The sequence below is a fragment of the Oncorhynchus tshawytscha genome, linkage group LG05 (assembly GCF_018296145.1).
Source record: "Oncorhynchus tshawytscha isolate Ot180627B linkage group LG05, Otsh_v2.0, whole genome shotgun sequence".
Taxonomy (NCBI): domain Eukaryota; kingdom Metazoa; phylum Chordata; class Actinopteri; order Salmoniformes; family Salmonidae; genus Oncorhynchus; species Oncorhynchus tshawytscha.
The window spans coordinates 23,220,357-23,241,799 of NC_056433.1; the positions used below are offsets into that span (position 1 = coordinate 23,220,357).

Here is a 21,443-nt window from a genome sequence, read left to right on the forward strand (position 1 = left end):
GGCCTGCAGCCTTGCGAGGGTTAACACGTTTAAATGTCTTACTCACCTCAGCTGCAGTGAAGGAGAGTCCCCATGTTTTTGTTGCAGGCCGTGTCAGTGGCACTGTATTGTCCTCAAAGCGGGGAAGTTTCACTGTGTTTTTCCCCTCCATAAGCACCCTCTTCTTATCAGGTGTCACTATTCCAGACTCTGATGTGATCTTGGTACTCTAGGCCATTTTCTTGATTGCTGATTGGATGTAGGAAAGAAGTGAAGATTGATTATCCTCTTCTCCACTTCCTAATGAGTTGCACCATCTTTGATTCCCCTTGTTGTCCTCCACTCTGCCTTTGTTGATTGAGTTTGGGGTTCCTTTTTTTGGTATTTGTTTCCTTTTTTGCTCCTTTTCTCATTCTCTGCTACTTCCTCAGCAAGTTTTCTTTGAATCATCCTTCAGTAATTGCATTTTAATTGATTATGACTGCCAAGTCACAGGTTAGTAAGGTTAGGTTAGGTTAGTAGATATGGGTCAAGAAGGAGGACATCTCATGCACTAAGAACAGTTTCTCTCTTGGCAAAATAGTATAGACATGGTTATGCAATGTAATTGTAATGAATACTCAGGGAGAAAAAGGTGTAGATTCACGCGCAGGGCGCGGCAGGTGTTTATTTCACCTTCACAGAAGGCAGGAATCGTAGTCACAGTCAGGCAATGGTCATACACAGTTAGGCAAACAGGCAGGTAAAACAAAACTAGGACTGAAGGCTATAACTGGTTCTCACAAACAAGCTAGGAAAAGACTTAGTAGAGTCAAAACAAACAATACCTCACAAAGGCACAAACAGAATGAACTGAACTAAATAAGGAGCAGATGAGATCAGGTGAGTGACTAACAAAGGTGAAATCAATGAACAAAAATGAAAGAGTTCAAGAACACACAAAAAACGGGCTATGTTCAAAAACACAACGAAACTGGACATAAAGTTGACTAATACAATAAATACAGAACCTTACAGTAATACAATGTAAGTACTGCATAACAATGTTTCTCAATCTTTGTTTTGGATTGTGAAGCTTTTTATGTAAGTGTGACTGTTTCTGATTTATCCCCTACTTATCCACTTTTAATTATTTCCAGCAATAATAGCAGAACTGCCAAGTCTATAATCCTTATTCAATGATGACAATAGCAGTTTTCTCAATGCATAATAATTAAGTTCACACAACATGACATTTAGGTGCTGTTGAACACATTCGTAATTACTGTACACAGCTGGCTTTCCCTATAGGCGCTGGTGACAAGGTAACAAGACTCCATTCAGCCTGTTGAAGCTTTCCTCAGATGACCCATTCATTGATGACCTCCCATGGCTGCAATAGCATTGAAGATAAAGGATTGTCATGGAAAGTGCACAAACAACAGCAATCATCTCTCCAACAGACCAATCAATTGATTGTGAAGCGCATTGGTCCACAGAGATCTGTTGGGGACGTGGAGCTGATGGTGGACTACAGAAGAGAGCAGAGACAGCAGAGAAAGCATGCCCATATCCGTGTTTACAGGGCCGCAGTGGAGAGGGTCAAAAACTTCAAGTTCCCTGGGCAGTATTTCTGTTATATTTCTGAAATATGTATTTACATGACTTCTGAGTGATTTGTCATTTGTATTACACTAGGCTGAACTACACTCCAATGTATTTTGTAACAAGATACTTTTGAGAGCTGTAATTTGTATTTTCAAAATACAAAAAACTTCTGAATTGTGATAGAGTGAATTAGAAGTGAAATAATCTGTCTGTTAACAATTGTTGGAAGAATGATCTGTGCATAGTTTCAAAACACTTTGATTTGATTTGGAAGGTGTTTGTTTCTGCTGCTGTCCTGGAGATGTTTGAACACTGCCTGCCTGTCTACAAGTGGGATAAGCCACTTCAGCAGTGGCTCCCAGTCACATCTAATAAGAGCGCTAATAAGTGGAAACTGCCTGACAAGACAGAGATGGCTTGCTTGAGGCAGATGGAGAGAGAGGAACCTAAAGTAGGAACCACACATCACCTCCTCACACTAACACCACATGGGGTGGATGGCATTAGAGCAACTCCCCTGGCAAGCCTCTGGTCTCTGTGATGACAGCCTTTCACAATTCAATCCAATTAATAATGTCCTCGAAAGGCCGACCTGGAATTTACAGATGAGATACCAACAAATAAACAAATGGGATGGTTTGTACACTAATTACATGATGTGTGCTAATCAGAGGGCATAATATACGTAGGTTAAGAGGACTACAACTTGTGTTTTGTGTTGTGTTGTACAATCATGTTTAAGAATAACACAGAGCCCTAGGCTCACATTATCTGTATAGTGGAATGGTTCTTTCGAGTATACGGCTGTATTCAAATAGTATTTTGAGGCAAAGGAATGTTCCTAATGCTATTGGTTACCTGGAAGTTTTTGACGGGCAGGACACTACATCAGTGCTACCTACTTCCTTTTACCAAAGAATGCACAAGAATCCTTTTTGACAAATGTCAACAAAACTCTACCTAAAGAGTGGCAGCAGGTAGCCTAGCAGTTACGAGTGCTGGGCCAGTAACCAAAAAGTTGCTTGTTCAAATCCCTGAGCTGGCTAGGTGGATTTTTTCCCTGATGGCCCTTGAGCAAGGCACTTAATCCTAATTGCTCCTGTAAATCGCTCTGGATAAGAACATCTGCTAAATGGGACATTCTCTGAAACATTTGGTGAAAATTATTAACTGCCACTAACGTATTGTGAGTTTGTTCAATAAATATGGATTAATAGATCATGCTTCGTATTTCAGTTTAGTTACATCTCAGAAACAATCCAAATGCACCCTGTGTGTTTCTGCCACTTCACACAACTGCAAACTTCAAGGAGTAGGGCATTCAATGAGTTGGTTTGATGGGAAGTGCTTGAGATACTCTTTGAAGAGATAGAGTTTCAGATGTTTTCAGAAGATGGGCAGGGACTCTGCTGACACAGCTTCCAGGGTAAGCTGGTTCCACCATTCAGGTGCCAGGACAGAGAAGAACTTGGACTAGGCTGAGAGGGAACTGCCCTTCCGTAGGGGTGGGAGGGCCAAGAGACCAGAGGTGGCAGAATGGAGTATTCAGGTTGAGGTGTAGGGTTTGAGCATAGCCTGAAGGTAGGGAGGGCAGCTCCTCTTACTGCTCTGTAGGCAAGTACCATGGTCTTGTAGTGGATGCGAGTTTCGTCTGGAAGCCAGTGGAGTGTGCAGAGGAGTGGGGTGACATGGGAGAACTTGGGAAGGTTGAACACTATGTGGGTTACAGCATTCTGGATAAGTTGCAGGGGTTTGATGGCAAAAGCGGGGAGCCCAGCCAACAGTGACTAGCAGTAGTCCAGATAGGAGATGACAAGTGCCTGGATTAGGGCCCGCGACACTTCCTGTGTGAGGTAGGGTCGTACACTATAGATGTTGTAGAGCATGAACCTGCACCACTTGATGTTTACAAAGGACGGCAGGGTGTTGTCCAGGGTGACGCCAAGGTTCTCTGCACTCTGGTTCTTTACTTCAATGGGTCTTTTTAAAATATCATTGCTATGTAGATGCATCAAATGAGGTCATGCATAGTTTATATAATTATTTCATCAATATTAATGTGTTGAATTATAATGTCCTCAATGGCAACTGATGTTAATTTAACCGACGAGCTTTGATTAGGTTATTCTGGTCATGTAACGTTCAAACGGGAATGACATGCCTCAATAGCTACTATCGTTATGAAAATTTGAATATCTGGATTGAATATCTGGCTTGTTCTAACTATTTAAAAGTCAGTTACGTTAGCAAAAAGTATGCTGTTCTCATGTAGGATAAATTATTTTAATTTGATGTGATTTATGTTTAGTGTTTTTCATCAGTTATGAATAAGGCCAGGAGTAATTCCAGACCATGTTGTCTGGCCATGAAGCTGATAGCAAAGTTGATGTTCACCAGTGGTATACCAAATCAGACTTTGGTTCTTCCAGAGAAATCAACAAACTTCAGGCCTGTTTTTGACACATATGCTGAAAGTGTTTTGGATCCATCATTCAAGTACATGTTTTCACAGGTTCTGCCTTTGAGGATATGTCTTTGTTTGTGGCTACTTAATGCACCCTTGTCTTCTCATGCATGTGGCAAATGAATGCTTGAAATGGTCTGTTTTATCAAATGTTGCGAGTAAGAACACTTGAGACCAAACACTGCACATATTGCGTTACCTTTACATTAATGAGCATATGTTACATCAAACACCTAGTTGTGGCACAATAATGATTATAAAGTAGACTGTATACATATTTCTCCTTGTATTTTATTTCATCTCTATGCACACTCACGCACACCGTCACTCCAAAACACACACACGCACGCACGTACACGCACGCACGTACACACACACACACACACACACACACACACACACACACACACACACACACACACACACACACACACACACACACACACACACACACACACACACACAAGCTGCTGCTACTCTGTTTATCTTATACCCTGTTGCCTCGTCACCTTACCCCTATACATATCTACCTCTATCACTCCAGTATCCCTGGACATTGTAAATATGGTACTGGAACTGACTGACCTTGTATATAGTATGCTTACTTGCTTTCTTGTTTTTATTTCTTGTGTTTTTTTGTTCTACCTTATGTTATTTTTATTTAGTTGTCGATTACTGCATTGTTGGGTTTAGAGCTTGCAAGAAAGGCATTTCACAGTACTTGTGCATGTGACATTAAAACTTGAAACTTGAAAAAGGAAGTAAAATTCAGTGTATTTCCAACCCAGTAGTATTTCATATGATAGATGCACAATGGTGTGCTGGTTCATAAATCATGTCATAAGCTAAAAGCTAATCATACTCTGCCAGCAAGCCATCCATTGTGTCTCTCACTTTATACCAAAGATGTATACTGTTTGCATATCCTTGTCAAGCAGGTGTAACCAGTGTTGTACATATTGTTGATGGATAAACAACTCACAGCACAATTAACACAATTCAGCAGTAAACTTCCTTCTTTCCAGGAGTCTTTATTCGTTGAATACACCTGAGAGCCTGAAAAAAGTCTAAATCGGCGATTAAAACCACATCAAATTATGTTGATGTATGTCAATTTTGTGTATAGAGCACACTTCTGGCTGGCAAAACAGAATTCTGTTTTTCCTCCCGGATTTTTTCAGTTTTCTGCAATGTTGCAAACTAGCATACGGAAAAACTCTCTGAAAAATGGGTCCTTCCTGGTCTGAAAACAGTGACAAACGTACTGTAACACTTAGCACCAACTGTTCATGCCATCCGGAATCCTTCGGACGTCCCAACTCTGACATTACCCCACTGAAGGTGACATTTAAAATGATTAAGGTAAGGAATAAGGTTAGGGTTAGGTAAGGGTTAAGGGTAAAGTTAAAGTTAGGGTAAGGCTAAGGCTAAGGCTAAGGCTAAGGCTAAGGCTAAGGCTAAGGCTAAGGCTAAGGCTAAGGCTAAGGCTAAGGCTAAGGCTAAGGCTAAGGCTAAGGCTAAGGCTAAGGCTAAGGCTAAGGCTAAGGCTAAGGCTAAGGCTAAGGCTAAGGCTAAGGGTAAAGGTAAGGGTAGGGTTTAGTGTAGGGACGTCCTGGATTTGCACTAATCTAGCACCAACGGTATGTGGGGGGAGGGTTCTTGAAATGTAACATCCAATCAAAACATTTTTGCAATACAAAATTCTCCCGACCCCCAAGGGAGGCGTGACAACGATGTGATTTTGGAGGTATGGCAACGCGAGACTTCAGGTTTCTATATATTTCAGTCTACTTCTATCAGTGCAGACATACAGTATATTCATGCATCAGGACATCGACCTCCCACCTCCTATGGCTATAAGCCCACCGTGTTTGCACTGGGAATCACCCTATTCAGAAAACGACAAAGAAAATGAAAACAAGATGAACCACTGCGATTTCAAACCAAATCAGGCCTGGTAGATGGAGATAAAGCCCCTTTAAAAAGAGTGTTTTATTTACAACAGATCCATTATCTCTGCTGTGTCTCTCTTGTCTGACTGCATGCGCTCTCTGAAATGATGAAAGACAGGTTGCTCACCTTATCATTGGCATGGTCCTGAATAAATAAGACTAATGCATGTTGGGGAGGAATGTGAAATATGCATACAGACAAACATCTATGGACACCACAGACCCAACAGGCTAAATCTTGTGAGTAGAATTTATTAATTGCATCACATTTATATTATATGTAATAATGTAATAGCAACACAAAGTATATATTTGCATGTCAAATAGCAATATTCCACAAATAATATGTAATTCATAAGCAGAACAAATTTGAATGAAAGCATACATATCATAACATTACAATTGTTCACAGACAATTTCACCTGGCACATTTAACATGACATACTTTCACATTTGTTGTGATGATATTACATGCTGTGGATATATTATCACACAGACAAACAGCAGGAGCCTTGGAGGATCCCGTTCCAGTTCAACAAACATTGTAAATCCACAGAAATTAAGAGGTGGGCGTAGTATCACATTGCGTCGATAGCGACGAGGTCTTTTATAAGATGAAGAATTTCAAACACAAATTCATTTTTCATTGTACATTGTACATAGTGTTTCAAGGTATCACAAAAGATTAAGGAGTCGAGAACTATGGTAGAATAACACAGCTATATTTCCATGGCACTGAAAAGGGGACAGACGATAGAAAATAGCTGTAGACTCAGCCATTTACTTTTCTCTGTTGTTACGGACACAGATCTCTTTTCCATTGAGGGACCTGTTGACTTATCACTTGAGATCAGTGTATCAGGAAATGTCACTTAAGGCTGCATTTAGGCAGCCCAATTCTAATCTTTTTCCACATCAGTTCAGCTCTTTTGCCAATAATTGAGCAAAAGACTCAAATTGGGCTGCCTATGTAAATGCAGCCTATTAAACAGATTGATTTGGTTTAAAAAATGTCAGATTTTCTGTTTAAGAGGAAGAGATAGGATTTGATTGAGGACGTTAATGTGTCAAGTGTTAGTTGGTTTAATCCAGTAATCATGATCTCCTGAGTGATAAGTGTAATTAAAGATATTCTCTGGTACTTTGTATACTTCTTAGCCAGTAGTTCTAAAAGTAGCACTCAGGAGCCAAAAAGGGTCCCCCGAATATCGCATACTCCGTCACAAGTGTACAGATATGTGCACCACGTCATTGCTCTCTATCTCTTACTCTACTGTGTGTACACGTTGCTAACTGTCACTCAAATAGCAAAGGGCTGAAACTCATTGACTGAACTCAAATTGCTACGGAGCTTGTCCACGTGGGGGTAAATGTAGGGAAATGGATCCTACAGTTTACAGAAAACAGTCGCTTTCAAATTAGGGATTTCGTGGCTTCTTGAGGTCAGACAGTAATTCTGCTCATAGATTATGTATGAATGAACTACACATTGACACATCCAGCCCAAAGTTTTAAAAATACTTACTAGTTTCCAAAGTATAGAAGCATGTCTTTAAATGTAATTGACTGTAATTGAGCATGATTAATCATGTTCAGAAAGCACACTAATTCTTAGAGCGTATTCCTTTACATGTTCAATGAAGCTATGCTGTGCATGGAATGGTCAAAGTTTGCAAAATAACAACACAATATTATACAATCTACAGCACTGCTGCAGCATTTGCAGTTCAACGTACTGGGACATGTTTTACTTAACAAAACAGCATACATTGGTGTCACATTGAGCATCTGAAGATAAACATTCAAACAACATAGCACAGTAAATGGCATTATCAAAGTGAATGTATTTCTCATGAACAAATGTGTATGGTGTTTATCATCTAGCTGCCCTGAAATAGTGGCATGCAGGTTCCCATCAACACTTGGTAAATGTTGGTTTCATTTCCAGCATACATTTCCTGTGGTCCCCTCTGTATGCTTTGGCACTTCTATCCACTTTCAGGCAGATGTTTGAGGGAAATAATAATTACTTAAAGGGACATTATGATTTTTGTTGAAATTACCCTTAACTCCCGTGCCCCCTTGGGAGCCATTATAATGTTGTTTTTAAGTGCATGGACAGATTTCCTGTTGTAAAAGCAATTGCCTGCTCTTTAGGTTTGGAGTTTGGGTAGTATGTGTCACAGACAGCATACAGTATATCTATACAAACTCTGTGAAATGATACATGCATCAGATTGACCAAAAAACATGAAAAGTGGAACATTGTGGATACCAGTGTTTACGACAGATTTGTTGACAAGCATGTCAGTTCAATACTTTCAGTTCATATGTGACCATCTCCTCTGCAGCAATATGTAGCATTGTGGGAAATGTATAGACAAGGCAGCTTCAAGCCAAGCATTTTCTGTTGAGCACACATGCATGTCCTTTTCAGAATAGTCCACCTTGTAAAGTTTTGCACATGATCTTTTTTTGGTGCCACTCCTAAACCTACAGAGAGACCTCCTGCCTGTTGCCATGTCCGTTGAAGACTGTAGGGGTGGTCTTCTTGATGGAGGTCATTCTTATGGCTGAGGTGCTCTGCAGGTAGCTGGTGTTGCGCTCGTGGTGGGGCTTCCTCTTGCAGTGCAGGGAGCTGTTGAAGTGCCTGCGGAAGCTCTCGCTCAGTAGGTAGAGGGCAAACGGGTTGACACAGGAGCTGGAGAAACTTAACACCCGGGCTAGCAGGGTGATGATGAGGTGGGTCAGGGAAGAGTCGATCTGACGGTAGTTGAAGGAGCGGTACATGTACAAGACGTGGTTGGGGAACCAACAGAGAGCGAAGAGGCCCACGAAAACCAGAACAATTTTGGCAAGCCGTTTTCTCGTCTCCATCTTGGAAAAGAAAGAAAAGACATGCAGTGTTTGAAAATACATAGTATATAACATAAAGCCATGTCAATCTTCCAGAAGGATTACAGAATACAAAATACATAGTATATAACATAAAGCCATGTCAATCTTCCAGAAGGATTACAGAATACAAAATACATAGTATATAACATAAAGCCATGTCAATCTTCCAGAAGGATTACAGAATACAAAATACATAGTATATAACATAAAGCCATGTCAATCTTCCAGAAGGATTACAGAATACAAAATACATAGTATATAACATAAAGCCATGTCAATCTTCCAGAAGGATTACAGAATACAAAATACATAGTATATAACATAAAGCCATGTCAATCTTCCAGAAGGATTACAGAATACAAAATACATAGTATATAACATAAAGCCATGTCAATCTTCCAGAAGGATTACAGAATACAAAATACATAGTATATAACATAAAGCCATGTCAATCTTCCAGAAGGATTACAGAATACAAAATACATAGTATATAACATAAAGCCATGTCAATCTTCCAGAAGGATTACAGAATACAAAATACTGAAGGCCTCCCTCCAGAACGACTAGAGAATACAAAATGCAGAAGGCTTCCCTCCAGAACGACTAGAGAATACAAAATGCAGAAGGCCTCCCTCCAGAACGACTAGAGAATACAAAATGCAGAAGGCTTCCCTCCAGAACGACTAGAGAATACAAAATGCAGAAGGCTTCCCTCCAGAACGACTAGAGAATACAAAAGACTAGAGAATACAAAATGCAGAAGCCTTCCCTCCAGAACGACTAGAGAATACAAAATGCAGAAGGCTTCCCTCCAGAACGACTAGAGAATACAAAATACTGAAGGCCTCCCTCCAGAACGACTAGAGAATACAAAATACAGAAGGCCTCCCTCCAGAAAGACTAGAGAATACAAAATGCAGAAGGCCTCCCTCCAGAACGACTAGTGAATACAAAATGCAGAAGGCTTCCCTCTAGAAGGATTACAGAATACAGTGTGTCCAAATAAATAATAAATAATAAAATGTGTCCAAATCACTCTCTTCTGTATTTTGAATAATAGTGCACAGGCTACAGGCTACAGGCTACAAGTAGTATGGCTATTGTCCTTGAGTATCAATACAGTATGTACCAGACACCAATCAAGTATGAACAAACAAGAGCCACCAGTACTTTAAGTGCCCTGCAGTCAGCACTCTTCAGAAGGGCCAAAGATGTCTGTACTGTCATAACCTTTTATCGTATGAGCAGAAATGTCAAACAAGAAGGTCCAGTCCAATCAACATGTTATCCCATAGAGTGTCTGACAAACAGCACAGATAACAGCTTCTGAGTACTGCTGTCATCCTATTTGAACCATCAGTGAAGTGAACAGGAGATTGAGATCTGAAATGCAAGTCTGGGTTGGTTTTATATCCTGGGTAATTGTCATGATTTAGCTCGCCATTCAATGGCAGCCAGCTGTCAAGACGTGATGCTGACACTCTGCCCACAATCCTTTTAGGTTCCTCAACAAAAACCTGAACAATCCACTAACTTGTCAGCAACTTTTCTTTTGATCAGCACTCTATGTCCTGTATTGAACTGGACTTCAGACATTATTCAGAAATGTATTAGAATCTTAGTCAATAGCAAGCTGTTACATCTGGTTAGTTAGACAGTAAAGATGGTTTACATTGATATGGATGTCCAAATTAAATAACTTTGCTTATGATTCAGCACAGTATCAACAATCTTTCATAGCCAAACATGTCATTCTCTACATTGTTGTTATCACGTCACAATATGTTATTCACTGTTGTATTTGCTGGTCTCTGCAAGAAGTGTGGGGTATGAATTATAAACTATTCCTATTATTAACTTCTCCAGCCGACAAGGAGAGTTTTATGTATGGAACTGTGTGCCAGGGAAAGTTAACAGACGGTAGCCAAGGCCATAGTTCTAAATACAGTAGGCTTAACTAATATTGTCTTGATTATGCTGTCACTGTGTTTTGTGTGTTAGCCTACTTTTGTGTAGAAAGCATGCCAAATGAATTCTTCCAGAGTGATTGTTGCATATTATAACAGCACAATAACACTCCTGGCATAGGGAGATGGTTGGACTGTATGTTTACATTCATACATATCACGTCTGAAATCATATTCACTAGCAGTGTCTGCCTGGACAGTGTCATTGTTCATATTCAATTGTCAATCTGCAAACACCATTGTAGGGACCATACTCTATTCCAAAGTGATTTAAAATAAATACAGATTAGATGATAATCGGAAAGCCTATTTTCTACGGCCTGTATTGAAAATGTACCGTACAGCAGTTCATCATTTCCAGCACCACCCCAACATCAACATATGTGAAAATACGCATTTCTTTGTTTTGTAGTAAAAAGTTTCAAGAAAGGTAACTGTTTCCAATGACGTCATCAACCAATTAGTAGACAATTAGTAGGCAATGCATACTCACAATTGGTCAAAATCACACGATTCACACCAATGATGTCATTGGAAACACTTATTTTCCTGCATCTTTCTTCTACAAAACATAGAAACGCACAATTTTCACACATGTTGATGTTGGGGTGGTGCTGGAGATGATGAATAGGAAGTTGAAAAATTGTGAAGTTTCCCTTTAAGACCACTGTTACTATAGCTTTTCATAAAGCCATGAATAGAAACTGTCTTTCCGAAGTGCATGTCTGTTAGACATGATAGATAGGGATTCAACCAATAATGTCTCAAACAATTACCAGAATCATGTGTTTAGGGTCTGCAAATCTCTCTCTCTCTCTCTCTCTCTCTCTCTCTCTCTCTCCGTCTTTCATCAGGCTAATGCAACTTGTCATATAATTAGTGTTAAATACCTTTAAATGCCTATCAGTAGAGACAGATGCTATCAGAGTTTTCCTCTAAATGAGACTTGAGCCTCTGCAGCCCAATCCCCCTGGCCCTGTCTAATAGGAGATGTACACAACCACAGCGTCAATAGTCTGTGTTGTTCTTCTATTTTAATTGTTCGCCCAAATTATTAAGTCCTTTAATTTGATTTGAAATACAAATGCACAGAAACAAATCTGGAGACAATAACTTTGATTAGTGGGGATATAGTGCCGGCGATTACTTTGAGGCAGAGACAGTAAAAGCTAATGTGCATTTGAAGGTTCTATGATTTGGTCATCCTCCAGGCTTCTCGTATTTTCATGTGTCGCACAGATTTATACCAGATTCACTGGGTATCTACTGTAGAGGATAGCTGGGTCTCGGGTCTCTTATTGCCTCACAGCTGGGAATAAGACGACACATGGAGGCCTTCCAGCACCACTCATCAATAATGTTTACTATGCATTGGTCATTATTGATAACAGCCTCACCTTGGCCAGTGTCAACAAGCACCTACTTGAATATACTGTATTATGACTTAGATTCAGGTCAGGTCTGAGTCAGGTTCTCATTGATTGGAAGCTGGGTATGGGTTTTGGTATAGGACTATATATGTTTACTCATGCTCTTGGTTGGGTTCTGATCTGGATTTGTCTGATGATTAGTTAGAAGTTCTTAACCTTTTATGAAATATTAAAGCAAAGCAGCGTTTGATTTAATGTTATTTGGTCAATGGACGCTCAAATGAATGTACCTGACCAGATCATTGCTTACATTTAGAATTTACTTCCTCCTTCCCCTGATCTATAATGTATTACCTCTGTAGACAGTAAAGCTCAGGCATCCATGCAACGATCAGTGATACATCTTGACATGGTCTTCCACTTGCCCTTTACAACATTTAAAATATTTACTTGGTGTATTTGACTACAAATGGAAATGTCTGCATTAAAACCCAGAGCCTCTTCACATTAAAACCTGTAACTGGGGTTCCGGGGTTATGTCAAAAATAAAACAAATCCTGTGTAGCGAGAAAACGTGCGATGCTGTTCAGTTTCGTTGAATTCAAATGTGCACTCTAGCTTAATATGCACTATAACATGTAATAATGTTTTGGTATTTTTCAGGAAACCTGGTTACTGGATTTCATGTAACAAGCCCCAAGGTTAATGTGACCTACATACAGTGCCTTCGGGAAGTATTCAGACCCATTTGCCTACCCTGCCATAAAGGCCTGATTGGTGGAGTGCTGCAGAGATGGTTGTCCTTATGGAAGGTTTTCACATCTTCTCAGAAGAACTCTGGAGTGACCATCAGGTTCTTGGTCACCTCCCTGACCAAGGCCTTTCTCCCCTCAGTTTGGCCAGACAGCCAGCTCTAGGAAGAGTCTTGGTGGTTCCAAACTTCTTCCATTTAAGAATGATGGAGGCCACTGCGTTCTTGGGGACCTTCAAAGCTGCAGAAATTCTTTGGTACCATTCCCCAGATCTGTGCCTCGACACCATCCTGTCTCAGAGCTCATGGACAATTCCTTCGACCTCATGGCTTGGTTTTTGCATTGACATGCGCTGTCAACTGTGTGACCTTATATAGACAGGTGTGTGCCTTTCCAAATCATGTCCAATCAATTGAATTTAGCACAGGTAAACTAAACTCACGTTGTAGAATCATCTCAGGGATGATCAATGGAAACAGGATGCACCTGAGCTCAATTTCGAGTCTCATAGCAAAGGGTCTGAATACTTACGTAGATAAGGTATTTTTGTTTTTTTATTTTTAATACATTTGCAAAAATGTCTAAAAACCTGTTGTCACTATGTTATTATGGGCCATTGTGTTTAGATTGATGAGGGGGACAAATTACTTCATCAATCTTAGAATAAGCCTGTAACGTAATAAAATTTGGAAAAAGTCAAGGGGTCTGAATTGTTTCCGAATGCGCTGTATGCTCCCTACACCCGTATTACCAAACAACAGATGTGTTGTACCCTAAAAGCATGGAATGAGATATTCCACATTTCCAATTCAAATGGATCCATCAAGTTACCTAATGTTCTTAATATGCCATTCCTGAGAACCATAACTGTAACAGTCAAACCTCATTTGTGGCTTGTTTGATATACAGGCAGTAACAGGATGTTGTTGTTGTTACCTACCTGTCTCTTAGTGTGCTCACTGATCTCCCCAGGCATGTCGTGAGCACTCTTGACTAGCGTCCTGGCGATGTGGTAGTAGTACACAGAGATGATCCACAGGGGAATCAGGAAGTACACCAGGAATATGAGGACAGAGTGGATCTTGGGATGCATCTCGTTGGAGAGGGGATAGGGCACACAGGCGGTGAAGGTCACGTTCTTGTCCTGGATGTGTACTACCTGGGAGAAGATGGCCTCGGGCACCGCCAGCAGGACGGAGATCACCCAGATGGACACGGCTTTCAGACACGTCCAGAACACAGCACTGGATGTCTGGATGTCCATAGGATTCACTATGGCTTTGTACCTGAAAACACAACAACACCAGACCAAAAAATGTAATGCTGCTTCATCTTGGTGTCAAAGGCTACAGCAAAACTCCAGGATCAGGACAGACATGACACTCAGAGGCAGTGATAGACAGATATGATCATTCATTATTTGATGGTTCGCTGCAACTCACACACTGATAATAGACTCACAAAACCTTTTTCAGACTCTCCAAACCTTTTTCAACCTCAGTGAAGCATTAATGTAGATAAAACAAATTAACGTTAATGGAAAGCCTTTACTGACATGTTCATATTAATAATGAAATTAGATTCAAAGCAGTCTTTTCCATGCAAATGGGATTAAATGGCCAGCTGTCCTTACTGTTCTAATTTCCTTGTCTAAAATCAAATGTCAATTATGTGATTATATTTAATTAATCTAATTAACTTTAGGAGGCTTTGACAAAGACAAGGCATTTCTGAGTCCATGAGTACCGAATAGAAGCTTTCTGGAGTGTTAGAGGGGATATTTTACATACACATGAAATATCTATGGAGTGCATGATGATTGCACTAGCTAACGAATGAATGTCCTGACCGTAACACACCCAAAATAATGATATCCTTGGATTGAGATCAAGGGTTCCAATAATTGCCCGTAAATTACATTTGAAAGATTTAACTGAAACAACAATGTGTTTCTGCACTGCTGCCAAAGTGCATCTAAATATTGATATAAACCCAAATGTTTACAAGCTGATCAATAAAACAAATGTATAGGTTAGACTTTGGCCTGATCTCCCGTGTAAATCAACACTCAGTGTTATGTGTATAGAATAGCAGAAGTTCAGCTAAGTTAAACAATGGGGAGAAATATAGGAAAGGCGGGTGCAACAGAGGATGTTCGCTCTTTTGGGCATAAAGAGATTTGTTGCTCCAATGATAGAAGATTTTCCACATCCTGTGTCACTTTCTGACCTTAGTTCCTTTATTATGTCTTTGTGTAGTTTGGTCAGGGTGTGAGTTGGGGTGGGTAGTCTATGTTCCTTTTTCTATGTAGTATTTATGTGTTTGGCCTGGTATGGTTCTCAATCAGAGGCAGGTGTCGTTTGTTGTCTCTCCTCGTCAGAGGACGACGAATCACGTTACAGAATCACCCACCACAACCGGACCAAGCAGCGTGGTAACCAGGAGCAGAGGGTGCTGGACACCTGGACATGGGAGGAGATTTTGGATGGAAAGGGACCCTGGGCACAGGCTGGGGAATATCGCCGCCCCAAGGCAGAGCTGGAGGCAGCGAAAGTTGAGCGGCGGCGAAATGGGGAGGTAGCACGGCAGCACGACAGGCACGAGAGGCAGCCCCAAAAAATGTTTTTTGGGGGGGCACATGGGGAGTGTGGCAGAGTCGGGTTGGAGACCTGAGCCCACTCCTCGTGCTTACCGGAAGAAGCGCAGTACTGGTCAGGCACCGTGTTATGCTGTCAAGCGCACTGTGTCGCCAGTACGTGCTCATAGCCCGGTGGGCTTCAGGCCAGCCCCACGGACCAGGCTGTCTCTCTGTCTCCTCCCTCCAGGTCCGCTCGTCTGTCCTGAGCTGCCAGAGCCGCCCATCTGTCCTGAGCTGCCAGAACCGCCCTTAAGTCAGGAACTGCCAGAGCCACCTGTCAGTCAGGAGCTGCCAGAGCCGCCCGTCAGTCAGGAGCTGCCAGAGCCGTCCTTCACTCCGACGCTGCCGGAGTCTCCCATCTATTCGGGACCCACTGCAAGGGTCCCCAGTCCGAGGTCGGCGGCGAGGGTCGCCGCTCTAAAGGCGCCACTGAAGTGGGCAAAGACTATGGTGGAGTGGGGTCCACATCCCGTGCCAGAGCCGCCACCGTGGACACACGCCCACCCAGACCCTCCCCTATAGGTTCAGGTTTTGCTGCCGGAGTCCGCACCTTTAGGGGTTGAGTACTGTCACGTTCTGACCTTAGTTCCTTTATTATGTCTGTGTTAGTTTGGTCAGGGCGTGAGTTGGTGTGGGTAGTCTATGTTCCTTTTTCTATGTAGTATTTATGTGTTTGGCCTGGTATGGTTCTCAATCAGAGGCAGGTGTCGTTCGTTGTCTCTGATTGAGAATCATACTTAGGTAGCCTGTTTTTCCCATTTTAGTTATGGGTGATTGTTTTCTGTCTCTGTCTTAACTAGACAGAACTGTTTCGTTTTCATTCGTTCTCCTTGTTATTTTGTTTTTGGCGTTCTATGTTAATAAATATCAACATGGACACGTATCACGCTGCATATTGGTCCGATCCTTCATACTCCTCGTCAGAGGAAGACGAATCTCGTTACATCCTGACTGTTTTCTAACGATATTTCTGCTGTTGAAATGTCTGGTCCGGAGGAGAATCTCGATTGGCAGTTGGAGGTTTGTACACTGCCCTTGACTGTGCTGTTCCAGCAGCCTCGGCTGCCCTCTGCCCGTGTAGAAATCCCCCATAGTCATAGACCACGCTGCCTCAGGCAGCAACAGACAAGCAAAGAAAATGGACACATTGATACCTCACCAGAAAGAAACAAGGATGGGTTTATTGTCTGAATTTACATGAATAAACCACAGTAATCCCACTTTATTGTGTTTTCATGCTTGGGAGCATTGCCCGGGTGAAGTGCTAACAAGATAAAATTATTTAAGCCCTCACATCGAGTAAGCATACAAATGGCGTATTTTCATTGCTCTTCAGCACAAAATGACATGCTGAATTGGACTAGGGAAACCATAGAGAGAACAGCTGTAGACTGCAATCTCACCATATGGCCCCTAGTGACAGGGATGGCCAAAAGTCATGGTCATCTCCAGTGACAATTGACATAGCCAAACTTTTCCGCCAACTGATAGAGCTCTATATTACGTTCTGTGTCATAAAAAGGGTCATTAGAAAGCACTGTACCATTTTTTGGGACTGCTATAAAGGCATGCACAATGGCTATTATTTATATCAGAGAATCCCATGGACTTTAATATGATAATAAAACATTTATACTTTCATATTGATGTCTAGACCTGAGTCAGACCAGGTATTTTCATGAAACTAGTTAACTTTTAGCTGAGGTAGGAGCTCTTAATACCAGAAGACAGGTTATTTGTAGGGATATAGAATGGTAACTTGAGAAGGTCGCTGTCTCCAAGCATCAGTGGTCTTGGTGAGGGTATGGGGTGGGGTCTGCTAGGTCAAATTAAGGTCCCAAACACAGATTCAGGCATGGTTGCCCTTTTAATCATACACACTCAGACAGTAAATTATGCACTGTGCAGATTATTCTGTATGACTCCTCCTGAATGCCTGATGATAACTGAATACAACTGAACTGGGCTTGCCACCCTCATTCTTTATGGAACACAACATGAAGAGCTTATTTTCAAAACACTATATATACACTAACAGTCAAAGGTTTTACAACACCTACTCATGCAGGGGTTTTTCTTTATTTTTACTATTTTCTACATTGACGACATCAAAACTATGAAATTACACATATGGAATCATGTAGTAACCAAAAAAAAGTATTCAACAAATCAAAATAAATTGCCACCCTTTGCCTTGATGAAAGCTTTGCACACTCTTGGCATTCTCTCAACCAGCTTAACCTGGAATGCTTTTCCAACAGTCTTGAAGGAGTTCCCATATATGCTGAGCACTTTTTGGCTGCTTTTCCTTCACTCTGCGGTCCAACTCATCCCAAACCATCTCAATTTGTTTGACGTCAGGGGATTGTAGAGGCCAGGATATCTGATGCAGCACTCCATCACTCTCCTTCTTGGTAAAATAGCCCATACACATTGAGCAGGTGTGTTGGGTCATTGTCCTGTTGAAAACAAATGATAGTCCCACTAAGCCTAAACCAGATGGGATGGCATATCACTGCAGAATGCTGTGGTAGCCATACTGGTTAAGTGTGCCTTGAATTCTAAATCAATCACAAAAAGTGTCACAAGCAAAACACCCCGACACGATAACACCTCCTCCTCCATGCTTTACGGTGGGAAATACACATGCGGAGATCATCCGTTCACCCACACCGCATCTCACAAAGACACGGCGGTTGGAACCAAAAATCTCCAATTTGGACTCCAGACCACAGGACAAATTTCCACCTTTTAATGTCCATTGCTCGTGTTTCTTGGACCAAACAGGTCTCTTCTTCTTATTGTGCAATTCAACCATGAAGGCCTGATTCACACAGTCTCCTCTGAACAGTTGATGTTGAGATGTGTCTGTTACTTGAACTCTGTGAAGCATTTATTTGGACTGCAATTTCTGAGGCTGGTAACTCTAATGAACTTATCCTCTGCAGCAGAGGTAACTACGGGTCTTCCATTCCTGTGGCGGTCCTCATGAGAGCCAGTTTCATCATAGCGCTTGATGATTTTTGCGACTGCTCTTGAAGAACCTTAAAAGGTTCTTGAAATGTTCCATATTGACTGACCTTCATGTCTTAAAGTAATGATGGACTGTCATTTATTTTTGCTTATTTGAGCTGTTCTTGTCATAATATGGACTTGGTATTTGACCAAACAGGGCTGTCTTCTGTATACCCCCTCTACCTTGGCACAACACAATTAGCTCAAATGCATTAAGAAGGAAAGAAATACCACAAATTAACTTTTAAGAAGGCACACATGTTAATTGAAATGCATTCCAGGTGACTACCTCATGAAGCTGGTTGAGAGAATTCCAAGACTGCAAAGCTGTCATCAAGTCAAAGGGTGGCTATTTGAAGAATGTCAAATATAAAATAGATTTTTATTTGTTTAACACTTTTCTGGTTACTACATGATTAGATATGTGTTATTTCATAGCTTTGATGTATCACTCTCATTCTACAATGTTGAATTTGTTTTTTTAAATCCTTGAATGAGTAGGTGTTCTACAACTTTTGACTGGTAGTGTACATTTTCTGAAATGTTTAAAGATTTTTGTGTTTTTCACTATCTAATCATAGCATGGGGTTGTTTAATGACATACAGGTATTTCCGAGACAAATAAACATGTTTTTTTGCTAAACACAGTATATCTGCCTCACTCTCAGAGAAATAAGTAGTACTGCTAGGTTTTACACTGTCAAATGTAACAAAAAACTACATTTTTTTTATAAAGAACTGTACAAATGATATACTTGTGAAATCAATATAAAAATATATAAAAAAATTATGCATACAGTAATATGAGATATGTATGTAAAACATTAACATTTGACATTTTAGTAATTTAGCAGACACAGAACAACTTAGAGTTAGTGCATTCATCTTAAGATAGCTAGTTGAGACAACCACATATCACAGATACATATTCAGCATATGAACATTCCATTCCAGCTAAAGAATAGATATATAGCGTGTGTTAGAAGAAAAAAAACATTTAATACTACACACCTAAAATCTATGAAGTAATATTTTGCACACACAAGACGGTACTCATAAGCAATAATTTCTGTTGAAAAAACACAACTGTGAAAAATGTGTGGATATAGTGTTTTGGAAATAAACTCAAAATACTCTTATTCTTGTGATTTGACAAATGTACAGTGCCATTTTTTTCTAATCTCAGCATTCATGCTGCTACTTCCAGGGAGGATAAATGGCTATTCTAACCGTGTCTCTCCAGAATAAAACAATATAACACAAATCAGGCTTATTGAAGTCAATACAACCAGCAGGTGTACACTATTTTATTCCTTTTAAACATTTCTGAGGCCACACTTGGTTTGTCAATCAAAATATCCACAGATTTGTCAGTGACATTTACACAGCATTGAATTATGATAAAACTTGTGTTGTCAATAAAAATAATCAGAACAATTGATGAATCATTATGAATTACATATGTTAATTATTCTTAACATTTACAATTAGGTATACATAACAATAATATTGGCAATAAGAATACTTCCCATTCATCTACTATTGATCTTACCTGTCAGCGCTGAGAGCCGTGAGAGTGAACACTGAGACTCCGACTGAGGTGAGTTGAATGACCGGAATTAGTTTACAAGCCACAACACCGAAGATCCACTCCTCAAAGAAGTATCTGAATGCATCCACTGGAACACAAGTGACCAAAAGCAAAAGATCCCCAGCTGCCAAACTCGAAATAAATATGTTGGGGACGCTCCTCATTGCACTGTTGGTGATAAAAATCTTAACCAAGGTAATGTTCCCCAACAACCCAATCGTTATGATCAGAATATACACAGTCGGTATGACACATCGTATAATAAAATCAATAGTTTCCCTTCCATCAGGTATCCAATCATCAGTAAAGTTATAAAAGACAGAATGTCCAGTAAAAGATAAGTTATCTAAAATGTCGTCCATTGCTACTCGGGGATTTGTACAATGATCACTTTGCTGAAATGGCACGGAAGATGTTGACCATCTGCCAAAGCAGGTCTGAGGCGCGGGAGCTGTCCCTCCAACAAAGTGCTGAAACGGCCGGGGTGCTAAAACGCACGACTGAAGCCACACTGACTGGCGCGCAAAAGAAGGAGGCACTTTTTCAACACGCATACAGCACCGATGACGGAAAATTACTCTCACCAGTTTTGCATATGATGTGTACCATTGTCAAGGTTACTCACATACTATTTCATAGTGGTAATTTGATTGACTATAAACGGAATAAACTAATAGGTTATACTGGATTTCATTAATTAAACTAGCACCACCAAATACCCATTTCACGTTCAGAAAGCTGTGCTTGAAAACATTTGTGAAGTAGGATGAACTGTTCCTTGAGTCTACTAAGAAAAATCCAATGTCATTTTTGAAAAGGAAACCTCTCAAACTGAGCGGGATATTGATCTCCTGCACAGGTATTTCATTGTCAGCCAGCCCTTATCTGTAGGAGCTGTATGATGTCGTTATTTGAGTCACCAGCCACCAGGGGAAGTGAGTGGAGGTACAAATCCAATAAATACGTAATCAGGAGTATTCCCCACACAGCGGTTAAAAGCCGAAAGAAAGGCGAATGTCAATGCCAATTTGAAGTGATAAGACAGCGATAGATAGATAGATAGATAGATAGATAGATAGATAGATAGATAGATAGATAGATAGATAGATAGATAGATAGATAGATAGATAGATAGATAGATAGATAGATAGATAGATAGATAGATAGATAGATAGATAGAGATAGATAGATAGATAGATATATATATAAATAGATAGATAGATAGATAGA

At 40.5% G+C, this 21,443-nt stretch overlaps 1 protein-coding gene across 1 annotated transcript; it reads right to left on the reverse strand.

Annotated features, from left to right (window-relative positions):
- Nucleotides 1-6,235: 6,235 nt before the first annotated feature.
- Nucleotides 6,236-20,718, reverse strand: nmbr (neuromedin B receptor). Its single transcript, XM_024420108.2, has 3 exons — nucleotides 20,175-20,718; nucleotides 13,910-14,255; nucleotides 6,236-8,859 (listed from the first exon to the last, which is right to left on the reverse strand). Exons 1-3 carry the CDS (start codon nucleotides 20,573-20,575, stop codon nucleotides 8,476-8,478), a joined length of 1,131 nt encoding a protein of 376 aa, XP_024275876.2. The 5' UTR covers nucleotides 20,576-20,718; the 3' UTR covers nucleotides 6,236-8,475.
- Between the last annotated feature and the right edge of the window lie 725 nt (nucleotides 20,719-21,443).